This window comes from Anabrus simplex, chromosome 2, assembly GCF_040414725.1.
Source record: "Anabrus simplex isolate iqAnaSimp1 chromosome 2, ASM4041472v1, whole genome shotgun sequence".
NCBI lineage: Eukaryota > Metazoa > Arthropoda > Insecta > Orthoptera > Tettigoniidae > Anabrus > Anabrus simplex.
In genome coordinates this window covers 931,555,882-931,573,685 of record NC_090266.1, presented here as the reverse complement: position 1 = coordinate 931,573,685, position 17,804 = coordinate 931,555,882, and the positions used below count along the sequence as shown (strand labels likewise).

General features: G+C 38.1%; 1 protein-coding gene across 4 annotated transcripts in view; it reads right to left on the bottom strand.

Annotated features, from left to right (window-relative positions):
* The window catches only part of LOC136864561 (cold shock domain-containing protein CG9705), a 144,589-nt gene that overhangs the window by 49,164 nt on the left and 77,621 nt on the right, over positions 1 to 17,804 (bottom strand). For all 4 annotated transcript variants that reach the window (XM_067141701.2, XM_067141700.2, XM_068226338.1 and 1 more), the window contains exon 3: positions 7,649 to 7,771. In XM_067141701.2, coding sequence (XP_066997802.1) covers positions 7,649 to 7,771 — 123 coding nt within the window. The remainder of the gene's footprint in view (positions 1 to 7,648; positions 7,772 to 17,804) is intronic.

Below are 17,804 nucleotides of genomic sequence, written 5' to 3'. Positions count from 1 at the left end.
GGAATGTGTGTTACTTTACTTTCAAAAGGGATTCCAAATACCAATTTTCACATCTGCAACATGTTTAGTTTTTAGATATAAGTAGTCTCATACAAATAATTTAACTATTTTACTATTTTTTCATCCCCTCCTAAATGGATTTTCCAAAAACAAAAAAATATTCATTTCTTTATTTTTAAGGAGATTCCAATCACCAAAAAAAGAAAAAAAATACATGTTTCTTACTTTTGAAAGAGATTAAAAATACCAATTTTCACTTCTGTATGATATTAAGTTTTTGAGATAGACTGTAGATATGCTCATTCTAAAAATTAACCCCATTCTTTTAGTTCCCCTTAAGTAGATTTTTTTTAAAAAAGAAAAATTTTCTTTTTATCTTTCTCATTACTTTTACAGGAGGTTCCAAATACCAGTTTTTATGTCTGTAATATGTTACCTTTCTGAGATATACTGTATATATAGTCCTTCTAAAAATTCACCTCCTTTGTTACTCCTGTTCACCCTCTATTTATTGGATTCTCCAAAAACAAAATACACGCATTTCTTTATTTTTAAAGGAGTTTTTTTTGTTTGCTAGTGGCTTTATGTCGCACCGACACAGATAGGTCTTATGGCGAAGATGGGATAGGAAAGGCCTAGGGGTTGGAAGGAGCGGCCATGGCCTTAATTAAGGTACAGCCCCAGCATTTGCCTGGTGTGAAAACGGGAAACCACGGAAAACCATCTTCAGGGCTGCCGACAGTGGGATTCGAACCCACAATCTACCGGATGTAAGCTCACAGCCACGCGCCCCTAACTGCACGGCCAACTCGTCCAGTTTTAAAGGAGGTTCCAAATACCAATTTTCACGTCTGTAACATCTTCAGTTTTTGAGATAAAAGTACCCTCTTAAAGGTATTTAAACCCCTTTTAACCTTCTTTCACCTCCCTTAATTGGATTTTCCTACAACAACAAAAAATAGGTGTTTATTTTTAAAGTACAATGCAAATACCAATTTTCACGTCGGTAATTTTTTAAAAAAGTTTTTGATATGTATACTCATTAAAAAAATTTCACCCCCCTTTTTACACCTTTGGCGACGGAATATTAAAAAAACTCTTAGTGAGCACCTACACACTAATATAAATGTATCCCCAAAATTTCATTACATTATGCCCAGTAGTTTAGGCTCGGCGATGATGAATCAGTCAGTCAGTATATGTTATTTTATATACCGTTTAATCTCAAATACCACCTGCACTGTTTTTTTAAAATATCCTTCCAAAATTGGGTGCGGGTCTTATTTAAAATTCTGGGAAATTTATCTTTCCGAATGCACGTAAATTGGGCATAACTGCTGGTGGGGCTTGGCAAGAATGCTCCCTCCGCTCTCAGTATACGCTACTTCCGCGCTTGGCGTCAGTCTTACACATGTTCTCGGAATATCAACATGAATTCTGCAAAGCGTTTGCGATCTTTTACTGCGAGTGAGAAACTGAAAGTAGTTCGGGAAGCCGAAATTATTGGAAATCGTGCCGCCGGTAGGAAATACAATACTGAAGAGTCGTGTATTCGCGACTGGAGAAAGAAGAAAAATGTGCTATTAACATGTAGTGGTGATCATAGAGCTTTTCGTGGACTGAGTGTACAGTTTCCAGAAATTGAAAAAAAAAAAAAAAAAAAAAAAAACTTTATAAATACGTGACAGAAAGACGGGAATTAGGATATGGTGTGTCAAGTGAAATGTGTCAGCTAAAGGCATTAGAGATCGCAAAGGAACTTTCATCGGAAGGGTTTAAGGAAAGCCGAGGATGGGTTCGTAATACTTATAAAAGAAATGGGTTGAGCGTACGAAGGCATACCTCAATTTCACAGCGTCTTCCTAGTGCCTACGAGGAGAAGTTATTGTCGTTTCAGTGTCACATAATTTGGTTGCGGAAGGAAAATGCATATTTGCTTTTCCAAATTGGCAATGCAGATCAGACGCCAGTCTACTTTGAAATGCCAGTGGACAGGACTGTGAATGTTAAGGGTGCAAAAAGTGTTTACATTAGAACAGGTGGTAATGAAAAACAATGGTGTACGGTAATGCTGTGTATTCTCACCGACGGAACCAAATTGCCGCCGTACATTGTTCTCAAGCAAAAGACGCTTCCTAAAAATCTACCCGCTGGTGTTATCGTCATATCTCAGAACTCCGGCTGGATGGACAGTTCTCTTGTGGAAGAATGGGTAAAGTGTGTCTGGCAACGTCACCCTGGCATATTATTGGGACAAAAGAGCTTGCTTGTTCTCGACAATTACCGCGGCCACACAACAGATGCTGTGAAGAAACATATCAAGGATGGGAAAACCGACCTAGCAGTCATTCCGGGCGGGATAACGTCTATGCCAAACTGCTGGATGTCTGCGTGAACTGTCCACTTAACACACCCTTGAAACAGCTCTATACAGAATGGATGGCGGCTGATAATCACACAGACACCAAATGGTCGCATTCAGCGTCCGGAAGTTCAGCTGCTGTGTTCGAGGATTTTGACCGCATGGAATCGTATCCCTTTGAGACCTCACACGGAAGAGCTTCAGGAAATGTAGCATTTCTAATGCTATGGATGGCAGTGATGACGACATTTTGTGGGAAGGTGATGGTGATGAAAGTTCCGAAGTTGGTACTGATGATGATGATGATGATGAATGAACTCGTTGGATATCATTCTGGAAATGTTTGTTTACTTTTATTTGTATTTTCCAATCATTTGATGTGTTAGTAAAGATGGTAAATCATTTTGACTTAACATTTAAAAAAAATTTTGTTCTTTCAAAATAAGGGTGCGGATCTTTTTTGGTGGCGGGTGGTATTCGAGATTATATGGTATATAGATATAGATTTTTGAAAGAAAGTGTACCAGAACAAGTGAAAAACAAAAGGAGGGTTGCAAAATTCTGTTATCCTACAAACCAATCCTCCTCCATTATCATTCAGATTTCACATGATTTGTAAGTATGTTGGAATCTGGCTATACTCCTCCATCATCTGCTGTAGTAGCTGGATCTTGAAGAAATTGATCAAAGTGAGAGTGAGGAGTGTTTCAATGATTTATTTGAGAATACTGTTTGTATGAGCTAGATGGATCGTCAAATGTGCGTAATGAGCCCATTGTGTGCATGTTAAAGTGACCATTTAAAAGGGATGTACATCTGTTGAACACAGTTGATACATTTCCATACACACGACTACTAAATTGAACTTGCAGTTTTCAGTGAAAAGTTGTGTGAGCAAATTACACTATAATGTGAGAAGCTTTGTTGCAGACAATGTAAGCAATATGGCAAAAACGAGTGAGTGCTCTGAAAGAAACAGAAGATATTGATGTAATTACATATGGCTGCTCTGCTCTTATTTTGAATCTTCTCTCCCAGGATCTTACCAAGGACACTTCAAACATAAAGGTATGTAGTAGAAATTGTGAAATACTTCTGCAATTTTAATTTTGCCAATTTAAAATTTATCATGGTTCAGGAAGATCGATGGAATCCGTTATCTCACGCCTTCAATCTTACATTAAAAACAGGCCAATATTTATGAAGATTTGTGAAGAAAATAGAGACAAAATTCAAGACTTCATTAAAAGAAAGATTAGTACCTTCAAATAAAGCAAAATGCTAAAGACATTATAATGTATTAAAACCAATAACACTGGCTCCAGATGTAGGTAACCCAGAGAAGTGACTGTACTACTGAATAAGGAGTGAAAGTGTGGAAAAAAAAAAAACAAAACTAAATTATGACTTGGAGGAATTACAAGTGTTAAGGAAATCTGAAATTAATAATACAAAAACTAAGATGTTTGAAAAATGTTATTATCAAGCAATGGCTGCATCACATTTTCTGGCTTACATTGTTCATTTAGTATTAAACAACTTAGAATATCTTTTTACTTCCATCCGAGCATGAATGTGCATTTCTATTTACCCAGGAAAAATATGTGGTAATTTCATTTCTATCAATACTTGTGAAATCTCAATCCTTTATTTTTTTTCCTAGTGACTTTACGTCGCACTGACAGAGATAGGTCTTATGGCGACGATGGGATAGGAGAGGCCTAGGAGTTGGAAGGACGTGGCCATGGCCTTAATTAAGGTACAGCCCCAGCATTTGCCTGGTGTGAAAATGGGAAACCACAGAAAACCATCTTCAGGGCTGCTAACAGTGGGATTCGAACCCACTATCTCTGGTATTGTTCATTCAAAGTTAAGAAACAGACTTGTTGGAGACAAAGCTCCCAAGCTTGTGTTTTTGTGTAAGCACTTATATAAAGGAACCTATGAATGTGACTTAAGATGAAGTAGTTTAGAAACGGGCTTGGTGTAAAGAATACTTTCTAGTTTGTGTTTCTTATTTAAAAGAATAAGTCACGAGACAGAAAAACTGATTTAAAAATATATTTTAATATATCACATACAAATTCAAAATATTGTTAAAACACAATTTAGATTGACCCTTCATTATTCATCTTAGGTACTTAAACAATGATGCACACACAAATCTGAAAATAATATTAAATTATATAAAAATCATGATTTTTTTTACACCCTGCCTTGATAACAAAAGCTAAGGAACTCAAATGCTTCAAAGGGATAGAAAAACTTGCTAGTAACCTACTTCAATAAAAAAGGAGCCTGGATTGAGCATACTATTTTTAAAACATGGTTCGATAATTGCTTTGTACCTCAGGTGCAAGAAAATTTAATATTGAAAGACTGCCAGCAAGGGCAATGCTGCTACTAGACAATGCATCATCACACCCAGATGAAGACATGCTAAAATCAGGTGACAGGCAGATACGTGTGAAATACTTGCCCACTAACGTGACTGCTCATATTCAACCCATGGACCAAGGAGTAATTGCTGCCATCAAGAAACTGCATAAGAGAAGCCTACTGCAGAAAGTCGTACATGAGGGCAATGGTCTTCAGTCATTTTGAAAACAGTTGACTGTGCTAGGCGCTATTTATGAAGTATCAAAACATGGCATGTGGTGAGGGAATCCACCATTGCTAGGTCATAGAAGAACATGGGCTTGATTCCAACAGATTGTGGAAGCAGACGTTTCAACGAAGGTGAAGAATTTTCAGCAGCTGCACTAGCGACTGCCATGCAGTCTACCCCATTTCAGAGTGGTTTGAAGTTGACCAAACCAAAACTGGTCATGAGGTGTTGAGTGAACAAGATATTGTGAGACAAGCCCAAGGGCAAATAGACAAAGCTAATGAAAGCAATGAAGACGGCAACATTCCTCTCATTCCGGAGAAGCATATCAGGCATGGAGTTGCACTTCAGTGGACTCAAGGGTTAAAGGACTACGTGGAACAAGATGCTCACCTCACTGATAAGTTGACAGCTGCTTCTTTCACCCTTGTTCCTCAAATATTAGTAGCAAATTAAAGGTTGCATGTGATGAGTCTCCTAAAACTTTGAGTACATGCACTGGCGAATTTGTGCTGTTTCGTGTTGGATGGTTAAGACTTTCTTCTACAGCCTGTACTACACTAATTGCTACATTTTTCCTGGTGTTACCCAAGTTTTCTGGCACTTGCCGCAACAAAACTTCCAATTACCTTGCACATTGTGTTCTGGAAAACCCAGTGCTAATAAGTTTACTGTATCACTGTCACCAGATTCTGTACAACAGGATGCATCGTACCACATTGTCTATTCTTTTGCAAAGATAGATGCTGCTGCAGAATGGCGCAGAATACTTGTGCAATTTGCAAAGCAATATATTATAAGTTAAAAACTTCATTTTCCCGTATTGAACTGAGATTCACAATTAAAATATCAAGGAAGGTTCAACCTTTTCAATACAAAACGTGTTGCATAAGATGTTCACAACATAATATTTATTAAATAGTTAGAACCGGTTTCGACGCTCATTGCGTCATCATCAGCTACAAAAATCACAAATGGGCAAAGTACATGTCATAAAAATTGCATTAATAACTCTTGCATGGCTGAATACAAATGGTAGACTGCTTTTTCTTAAAAGCTAGAAGAACTTGAGTAAAATATGATGATGTGATGTGACACATAAAAGCATAGTAGTTTGATGGGTAAGTATTGTGCATAAAATTGAACTGATGCTTTGAACATAAAAGTCTGAATATGATGTTAAAACGATGTGGTAAAAACAAAGTAGTAAAATTGTCCACTCTTCTGATGTTCAATTCAGGCACATAAGTCCAAGATTTTGTCGAGGCCGGGACGCCTGATGTTGGGCGATTGAATAAGGTTGATCTTCGAATTAGTCTCAGCTCAACAGGGTGGTGAGTCTTGTTTAGCGAACTGAGTGTGTGGTGTAAGAAGAGTTGTGGACACAACTCTTCTTACACCACACACTCAGCACGCTAAACAAGACTCACCACCCTGTTGAGCTGAGACTAATTCGAAGATCAACCTTATTCAATCGCCCAACATCAGGCGTCCCGGCCTCGACAAAATCTTGGACTTATGTGCCTGAATTGAACATCAGAAGAGTGGACAATTTTACTACTTTGTTTTTACCACATCGTTTTAACATCATATTCAGACTTTTATGTTCAAAGCATCAGTTCAATTTTATGCACAGTACTTACCCATCAAACTACTATGCTTTTATGTGTCACATCACATCATCATATTTTACTCAAGTTCTTCTAGCTTTTAAGAAAAAGCAGTCTACCATTTGTATTCAGCCATGCAAGAGTTATTAATGCAATTTTTATGACATGTACTTTGCCCATTTGTGATTTTTGTAGCTGATGATGACGCAATGAGCGTCGAAACCGGTTCTAACTATTTAATAAATATTATGTTGTGAACATCTTATGCAACACGTTTTGTATTGAAAAGGTTGAACCTTCCTTGATATTTTAATTGTGAAAGCAATGTATGTCAAAGCCGTTTTGTCTGCTTTGTAGTTATCTCCCACTTCATTTGCCAACCGTTTTACAACAGCATGCAAGTTGCATGCTTCATTTTCATATAAACAGAACAAATGAAACAGAAATAAAAACAAACTTCCAAGACAAAAGTGCAATTGCTTCCTTAAAGGTGCCAATTAATGTATGTCCACGTAACACTTGAGTAAACAATACTAAAATAAGTCCTTGACAATACTTTTCTCGAAGTTGCACACAATTTTCCTTCATAAGAACACTACCATATGTAGAGAGTCGCACTGCTCCAGACAATAATGCACAACATGTCACCGAACAAAGTGACTATGAAAGACTACCATAATAGGATCCAGTACTACAGCATTCCTAGAGGGTGGCTCTGTAGTGAACCATGCAATTTGTAGGTGCATGCTCCCCAGATGTTTCGCTCTTGTTCAAGGGTTACAGGTAGTGGCGAAATGTAATATACTGCACGTTGCTTTGGACCAGTCACTGTTCAATGCTGTGGATCTCGTTAAAATTTGTCAACATTTCCCCAACACTCCCTTGTCAGTTAAAAGGCAAAATCAATGTCATCCACAACTAGACCAGTCCCATTATTGCCAGAGAAGAGAAATTCGACTGTACATTTGTTGCACAATCCAGGTAAGTCAAATATACACATATCATGAAACCCAAGTCTGTTAACCCCTCATCTGTCATAAGTATAACTTTTAGATCCAAGTTACTTACTCTGATATATGCACAAATAAATCTTCACCACCATTATCCGGTGTAATGAATCCGTGCCCCTTTGACCTGCAGAAAGTTTTAACTTTGCCACGTTGTAGAGGAAGTTCGAAAGCTCGAGCTGACCTACAAAGAAAAAAAAAAGAACAAAAATTACAATTAAAGAAACAAATATCCCCAAACAAAAGAAGTGGAAATCGTAAAGGAGTTAAACTGACAGAACTGAACAGTTTTTGCTAACTTGGTTCTCACCAATGCAATTTGGAATGACTTTTTTTTTTCTATTTGCTTTACGTCTCACCGACACATATAGGTCTTATGGCGATGACAGAACGGGAAAAGCCTAGGAATTGGAAGGAAGTGGCCATGACCTCAATTAAAGTACAGCCCCAGCATTTGCCTGGTGTGAAAATGGGAAACCAAAGAAAGCCATCTTCAGGGCTGCCGACAGTGGGGTTTGAACCCACTATCTCCTGGATGCGAGCTCAAAGCTGCACACCCCTAACTGCACGGATAACCCGCCCGGTCATTTTGGAATGTCACTACTCCACACAGTGATAAAAAGAACAAGAATATAAAATCAATTTAATGTACTTCTCCATATTTCATTACTGTTTCATAAACTCATCACTTTGTAGCTAAATTGATTCAATTGTTTAACAGAATTTCATGAATAATTGTTCAGAAGTTATGAATTTGAAAGGCCACATAGATCCTTGGAGGAGTGGAAAATCAAGGCCTCCACTTGCCTGCAATATCAGCAGGAATTGTGACAAAACATTTACCTCCATGCCCAGCCTTTTGGAAATGCAAGGGCGGCAGTCTAGATGACTGATTGATATGGCCTTGTAATAATAATCAACATGGCTTAGCTGTGTTTATACTGCTACACGGCTGAAATCAACAGAAAAATACAGCCGTAACTAACTCCCGAGGACATGCAGCTCTCTCTGTGTGAATGATGTACTGATGATGGCTTCCTCCCAGGTAAAATATTACAGAGGTAAACTAGTCCTCCATTCGGATCTCCGGGTGGGGACTACACAAGAGGAGGCGATCACCAGGAAGTTGGATACCGACATTCTGCGAGTCGGAACGTGGAATGTTAGAAGTTTGAATACCTAGCTCAATAGCTGCAGTCGCTTAAGTGTGGCCAGTATCCAGTATTTGGGAGATAGTGGGTTCAAACCCCACTGTCGTCCGACTCGTTGGGTGAACGGTCAGCATACTGGCCTTCGGTTCGGAGGGTCCCGGGTTCGATTCCCGGCCGGGTCGGGGATTTTAACCTTAATTGGTTAATTCCAATGGCACGGGGGCTGGGTGTATGTGTTGTCTTCATCATCATTTCATCATCATCATCATCACGACGCGCAGGTCGCCTACGGGAGTCAAATAGAAAGACCTGCACCTGGCGAGCCGAACCCTTCCTGGGATATCCCGGCACTAAAAGCCATACGACATTTCATTTCATTACCCCACTGTCGGCAGCCCTGAAGATGGTTTTCCGTGGTTTCCCATTTTCACACAAGGCAAATGCAGGGGCTGTACTGTAACTAAGGCCACAGACGCTTCCTTCCCATTCCTAGGCCTTCCTGTCCCATCGTCGCCATAAGACATATCTGTGTCGGTGCGACGTAAAACAAATAGTAAAAAAAATTTGAATCGCTGTGGCAGGTTAGAGAATCTGAAATGGGAGATGGATAGACTAAATTTTGGTGTAGTTGATATAAGTGAAGTACGTTGGCAGGAAGAACAGGATTTTTGGTCAGGCGACTAAAGAATTATCAACACAAAATCAAACAGGGGAAATGCAGGAGTTGGTTTAATAATAAATAAGAAAATAGGGCAGCGGGTAAACTACTACGACCAGCATAGTGAAAAAATTGTTGTCATGAAGATAGACACCAAACCAATGCCCACCACAATAGTGCAGGTCTATGTGCCTACTACTTCAGCGGATGATGAGGAAATCGAAAGAATATATGAAGAGATAGAAGATTTAATACAATATGTAAAAGGTGATGAGAATCTAATTGTGATGGGAGACTGGAATGCAGTGGTAGGCCAAGGAAGAGAAGGTAATACCGTAGGAGAATTCGGATTGGGACAAAGGAACGAAAGAGGAAGGCAACTGGTTAAATTCTGCACTGATCATAATTTAGTCCTTCCCAATACTTGGTTCAAACACCACAAATGACGGCTTTATACGTGGACAAGACCTGGAGACACTGGAAGGTATTAAATAGACTTCATTATGGTTAGGCTGAGATTCAGAAACCAGGTGTTGGATTGCAGAACTTTCCCAGGAGCAGACATGGACTCTGACCATAACTTGTGGGTCATGAAATGCCATCTGAAGTTAAAGAAATTGAAGAAAGGAAGAAATGCAAGGAGATTTGATCTAGACAAGTTGGAAGAAAAGAGAGTGAGAAATTGCTTCAAGGAACATGTTGCACAAGGACTAAATGAAAAGGCTGAAGGAAACACACTAGAGGAAGAGTGAATAGTAATGAAAAATGAAATCAGTAGGGCTGCTGAAGAAATGTTACAAAGGAAGAAAATATAAACTAAGAATCAGCGGATAACTAAGATACTAGACCTGATTGGTTAACGACAAAAATACAAGAATGCTAGAAATGAAGAGGGCAGAAAAGAATACAGGCAATTAAAGAATGAAATGGATAGGAAGTGCAAGGTACCTAAGGAAGAATGGCTGAAGGAGAAGTGCACAAGGATGTCGAAGGTTGTATGGTCCTAGAAAAGGTAGATGGTGCATACAGGAAAATCAAGGAAACCTTTGGAGAAAGGAAATTAGGAGTATGAATATTAAGAGCTCAGATGGTAAGCCACTTCTAGGGAAAGAAGACAAGGAAGAACGATGGCAGGAACATATCCAACAGTTGTATCAAGGTAAAGATGTAGATGATTTGGTTCTGGAACAAGAAGAGGCTGTTGATGCTGATGAAATGGCAGACATAATTTTGAGGTCAGAGTTTGACAGAGCTGTGAGAGACCTAAATAGGAACAAGGCACCTGGAATTCATGACATTCCCTCTGAATTACTGACTGCCTTAAGAGAAACCAGCATCAGAAGGTTATTCCATTTAGTATGTAAGATGTATGAGACAGGAGAAGCGCCATCCGATTTTCGGCAGAATGTTGTTATACCTATTCCCAAGAAAGCCGGTGCTGAAAAGTGTGAAAACTACCGCACCATTAGTTTAGTATCTCATATCTGCAATATTTTAACATGTATTATTTACAGAATAATGGAAAGACAAGGTAAAGCTGGGTTGGGATAAGATCAATTTGGTTTCAGAAGAAATGCAGGAACACGTGAAGGAATCCTGACTTTACGTCTGATCTTAGAGGATTGAATTAAGAAGGACAAGCCCATGTACATGGAAAAGGTATTCAATAATGTTGATTGCACCAAGCTATTTAAGATTCTGAAGGTGATTGGGATCAGATACCGAGAACAAAGAATTATCTACAATCTGTATAAAAATCAGTCTGCAATAATAAAAATCGAGGGCTTTGAAAAGGAAGTAGCAATCCAGAAAGTAGTGAGGCAAGGCTGCAGTCTGTCCCCCCTTCTTTTCAATGTTTACATAGAACAGTCAGTAAAGAAAATCAAAGAGGAATCTGCAAAAGGAAAAGGAAATCAAAACCTTCAGATTTGCCGATGATATTGTTATTTTATCTGAGACTGCAGAAGATCTCGAGAAGTTGCTGAATGGTATGGACGTAGTCCTGGGTAAGGAGTACAAGATGAAAATAAATAATTCCAAAACAAAAGAAATGGAGTGCAGTTGAATGAAGCCAGGCGATGCAGGAAATATTAGATTAGGAAATGAAGTCTTAAAGGAAGTAGATGAATATTGTTACTTGGGTAGTAAAATATCTAACGATGGCAGAAGTAATGAGGACATAAAATGCAGACTAGGACAAGCAAGGAAGAGCTTTCTTAAGAAAAGAAATTTGCTCACTTCAAACACTGATATAGGAATTAGAAAGATGTTTCTGAAGACTTTCATCTGGAGCGTGGCATTGTATGGAAGTGAAACATGGACAATAACTAGCTCAGAAAGAAAGGGAATAGAAGCTTTTGAAATGTGGTGTTAGAGAAGAATGCTTAAAGGTGAGATGGATAGATCGAATCACAAATGAAGAAATACTGAACAGAATTGGTGAGTGGAGATCGATTTGGCTAAATTTGACCAGAAGAAGAGACAGAATGATAGAACACATCTTATGACACCCAGAACTTGTTCAGCTGGTTTTTGAAGGAAGTGCAGACAGTAAGAACAGTAGGGGTAGACCAACGTATGAATATGACAAGCAGATTAGAGCAGATGTAGGATGCAATAGTTACGTAGAAATGAAAAGGTTAGCTAACCAGTTTATGGACTGATGACTCAAACAAAACAGTGGGTTCGAACCCCACTGTTGGCAGCCCTTAAGATTTCTTTCGTGTGGTTTCTCATTTTCACACCAGGCAAATGCTGGTACTGTACCTTAATTAAGGCCATAGCCGCTTCCTTCCCACTCCTAGTCCTTTTATATACCATAGTCGTCATAACACCTATCTGTGTCAGTGCGACGCAAAGCAAAGTCGGTCATCCCTGAGATAATGCAAACACTAACACATAGTACTTAATCTCAACAAGGAAGAGAAGGAATGAAATAACTTCGCTGGTGGAGTTAAATGATAACCTATATGTTCCTTTCAATAATATGGCAAGAGGATGGGGCAAATTACTGAACCCTTGCAGAAACAAGCTGACATAAATGGGAGATGTTGGTTGTGGCTCAGAAGGCCCTTGATTATTCTGGCTGGATGGAAACATGTTTTCAGAATCTATGTTCCTCCTCCACAATGTCAGTAGCAGATTGAATATCACAAAGCTTATTACCGCTAGTACCAGTTAACAAGTGGTTTACCTTTGACGATGGAATGCAGAAATTGGGCTTAAATACGCTTCAGCTGATTAACGGAATGATCACAACCTTCAACAAAGCGAATTACAGAGTTAAGCTCGCAATATTAGACTCAATCAGGGACGACGATTCACCAAATTCCTTTTCCCTCAAAGCAGGAATTGCAATTGGCTGTGTCAAGACTGCTTTAAGAAGTTGCAGATCGGCATTTACAGTGCCAGCAGATTGTACTTCCTAAACAAGGAGTTCAGAAAAAAAGTTCCTCTTGCAAAGGTACCATGGACAATGAACACCCCGAGGGTCAGACATGTTGGAAAGCTTTAAAATCTGGAAATTTTCAGATTCCAGGCCAAAAAAAATCAACAAAACAGGTCAAATTGGCTATTTCCAGGCTTATTTAATCATGCTCTGCTACCATTTGTTACCACAAGGGTAGGAGTTGTGGAAAAGCAGCAGAGCTAATGACCACAAGGGAAAAGTTTGAGTGTATTTTCTAACCTTGTCTTTGACTTTTATTCTTTAAACCAGCAACAAATAAAAAGGATAAATATCTGAGAAATCTGAAAAGAAAAAAAACAACAGTCAGTTCATTGGTAATGGATGGTATAAGAAAAGAGATAGTCACAAGTTTACCAGATACAGTTGGAACTCGCAACAGAAATCCATAATTGATTATATAATAATGGAAGAAATCAGATGTGAAAATAATACCAAGCATTAGTCTTGATGGTGAGCACAGACTATTGGCAGGGACATTGTTGAAATTTTTATTTTATTTTATTTGCTAGGGGCTTTACGTCGCACCGACACAGATAGGTCTTATGGCGACGATGGGATAGGAAAGGCCTAGGAGTTGGAAGGAAGCGGCCGTGGCCTTAATTAAGGTACAGCCCCAGCATTTGCCTGGTGTGAAAATGGGAAACCACGGAAAACCATTTTCAGGGCTGCCGATAGTGGGATTCGAACCTACTATCTCCCGGATGCAAGCTCACAGCCGCGCGCCTCTACACGCACGGCCAACTCGATTGTTGAAATTAAGAAGGGGTAAATATTGGGGGGGGGGGGGGAGCGGGAGACAGGCAAAAATATAATGCTGGAAACTAAAAAAATATAGAGAAATCCAGGAGATATATAGGGAAAAGATTAAAACTCAACTTCCAAAGATGAGAGGAAGAATGGAAAAGGTTCAAACAGGCTTTAGTCAAAGCAGCAGAAGAAACCTGTGGAAGGACACCAACAAAAAAAACAGACACAAAGAAACTCCATGGTGGAATGAAAGAATTGCAGATGCAGTCAATAAGAAGAATAATGCGTGGAGAAAATGGTTCAGAAACAGAACGAAACATAAGAGAGACAAATGGAAATGACTAAGCAGAGCAGCAAAGAAAATGATAGCATTGGTTAAAAAGATGTCCTGGGAAAAATTGATAAAGGAGAAAGAAGAGAATTATAAGAATGACAAGAAAATATTATACTGCATATTAGGTAACAGAAGAAAGCAAAAAGAAAATACATGAAAAGTCATCAGCAAAGACGGAAAAACTGTGTCGGAAGAAAAAGAAGTTTTGAAAATATGGAAAGAATACTTCCGAAATCTGTATGAAGGACAAAATGAAACAAATGAACCCAAGGAAATGGATGAAGATAAAATAAATATCACCATTACAGTGGAAGGGACAAATAAACTATGAGATGAAATAGGAAGAGAACATCTACAAATGTCGGATGTAGAAAAAAACTGTATTAGAAATGAAAAATGGCAAAGCTCCTGGAATAGATGACATCACAGTGGAAATGTTTAAAGCTGCAGGACCTATTGGAATGCAGTGGCAGTATAGAATAACAAGCAATTACCCACGGCTTCGCTTGCGTGGATTTCATAATTTGATCAAAGTAATCATTCCTCGGCATTTTACTAAGACATTATCTAAAAATTCCCAAAGTATAAAAACTCATCCAAAAATTGAGTTTCATTTGCCCCAGAAATTCTTTGTAAACAATGTTTGTGGTATTATCTTTTGGGGCTAAGACGACCATGCGTCATAGAACTATACATGCGAGAACGAGTCTTCTCTCAAGTCGAGAACATAAATACGTGTTTCTTTATGTTTAAAGGAGATTCCAAATACATATTCCCACATCTGTAACATCTTCAGTTTTTGACACATAAGTATCGCCATAAAAATAATTCAACCCCTTGATCAGTCCTTTCCCCACCCCCATCTAAGTGTGTTTTCCGAAAACAAAAATACATGTTTCTTTATTTTTAATGGAGATTCCAAGTACCAATTTTCATGTCTGTAACCCTTTAGTTTTTAAAGATTACTAGTATCCTCATAAAAAATAATTCAACCATTTTTTACTTCTTTTCACCCCCGTTTGCCTTCTCCGAAAACAAAAAGGCACATGTAACGATTATTTACTTCTTTTCACTCCCGTTAAGTGCCTTCTCCGAAAACAAAAAGGCACATGTTCCTGTATTTTTAAAGGACTTTCCAAATACCAGGTTTCTTCCCTCTAACACGTTAGGTTTTTGACATATAATGTAGATATACTAGTACTCATTTTAAAAATTTACCCACTTTTAAAATTCTTTTCAGCCCCTTAACTGGATTTTCCCAAAACAAAAAAATATGTTTCTTTATTTTTAAGATCCGAATACCAGTTTTCATGTCTGTACGTCTGTAATACCTTCAGTTTCTGAGATAATTGTATACTCATTAACATAATTCAACTTCTTCTTCTTCTTCACTTCTTTCCACCCCTTGCCTCATACAAACAATTCAACTAATTTTTCAATTCATTCACCCCCTTAAGTGGACTTGCCGAAAACAAAAATATACGTGCTTATTTTGAAAGGAAATTCAAAGTACCAACTTTCATGACTGTAACAGCTTCAGTTTTTAAGATAAAGTATCCTCATAAATATATTTCAACTCCTTATTTACTTATTTTCAACTCCAGACCCCTTACGTCGATTTTCCAAAAAGAAAAAAAAATTAGTGTTTCTTTATTTTTAAAGAAGATTCCAAATACTAATTTTCACGTCTGTAACATCTTCAGTTTTGAGATATAAGTATCCTCATAAAAGTAATTCAACTCCTTCCCCCCCCCCTTCCTACCCATTAAGTTGATTCCCCCCTTCCTACCCATTAATTTGATTTCCCCCTCTCCAAAAGTGCATGTTTATTTTTAAAGGAGATTCGAAATACCAATTTTCACGTCTTTAACATCTTTAGTTTTTGGGATATAAGTATCCTCATACAAACAATTTAACTAATTTTTCAATTCATTCACCCCCCTAAGTGGATTTTCCGAAGACAAAAGAACACGTGTTTCTTTACTTTGAAAGAAGATTCCAAATACAAATGTTCATGCCTCTAACATCTTCATATTTTGAGGTATAAGTATCCTCATAAAAAGAATTCAACTCCTTTTTCACCCCAGCCTGTTAAGTTGATTCCACCCACCCCTCCAAAAATGCGTGTTTCTTTATTATTAAAGGAGATTCCAAATACAAATTTTCACATGTGTAACCTTAAGTTTTTGAGATAGAAGTTTCTCCATAAACAAAATAAAAAAATTTTCACTTCCTTTCACCCTCCACCTTAACCCTTTCGTGGTCAGTGGGTGATATAATTCCCACTAACCTTTTACCGCTATTGGGCCATTGGGTAACCCGATTCCCACATTTGATTTGTGCTGCTACCTGGTGTGGACATCTGAAAATCTAGAAAAAAAATTCTGCTGTGGTATGTCTGCAGTTTCTAGGTTGGTGGGATATGTGTAGTGTAATGGCTGTCAGGAGCGTGCATTTTTGGGAAGTGAAGTGATTTTCTGCACAAGAAAGATGGATGTAAGCAATTCTAAGGTGTTTACATTATCATAAATTATTCTGTAGTGCTTCAGACATAGATTGAGCATATTTTTGTCTCAGTATGGGTAAATAAATAGGATTTAGGTAATGGTGAAACACGGGAACATACGTTCTTCATTTTGCCATGATTATTCATCTCAAAAATTCTTTTGTTATTTTATTTTATTTCATTCTATTATGTTCCTGAGTTCCAGAAATTCCATGAAAAGTAAAATGTAATGTATTAGTAGATTTTCATGACAAATAAATGAGTTCAGATTACCTTTCCAAAATATAATTGTGGATGTATTATTTGTTTGGCTTTCACTTTGCACACCCCTTATTCTACCTGAAATGATGGTTACAGCTGTATTCAGTGTAAATTATTTATACTTCTGTGTGGTATAAAATGAATGCACATATTCACATTCTATGTCCTGATTTGTGTGTGCTAGCTTTTGGTTATTGGGAAGTATAGTTCCCACATTTGTGTCACTTAGGCTTACTGACAGCCATTGGGATATAAAGTTCCCACATTTTTTTTCTCTCCACATTTCCAGTGTTTGACAAAAAAAATGTAAAAATAGCCTCTCATTCCTTGACATTCCAAAACTACAAAAACATGTTTAGTTCCAAAAAATTCATTTCTTAAATAATATGGCCAGAAAAGAGCTAAGTGAATTTTCCGAAAATCAAAAATACTTGTTTCTTTATTTATAAAGGAGCTTCCAAATGCCATTTATCACAACTGTAACATCTTCAGATATGAGATGTATGTACCGCCCAAACCGCCAAGTTGATTTCCCCCCAAAAATACGTGTTTCTTTATTTTTAAAGGAGATTCCAAATACTAATTTTCACGCCTGTAACATCTTTAGTTTTTTTGCTAGTGGCTTTATGTCATACTGACACAGATAGGTCTTATGGCGACTTTGGGATAGGAAAGGCCTAGGAGTTGGAAGCGGCCGTGGCCGTAATTAAGGTACAACCCCAGCATTCGCCTGGTGTGAACATGTGAAACCACAGAAACCCACCTTCAGGGCTGCCGACAGTGAGATTCGAACGCACTATCTCCAGGATGCAAACTCACAGATGCGCGCCTCTAACCGCACGGCCAACTCGCCCGGTCATCTTTAGTTTTTGAGATATAAGTATCCTAATGAAAAGAATTCAGCTCCTTTATCACTCCACCCCCGGCCGTTAAGTTGGTTTCCTCCCACTCAAAAAATGTGTGTTTATTTTTAAAGGAGATTCCAAATACCAATTTTTACGTCTGTAAACTTCCAAGATTTTGAGATAAAGATATCCTCATTTTAAAAATTCACCCCCCCCCCTTTCACCCCCTTAGCGATGGAATATAAA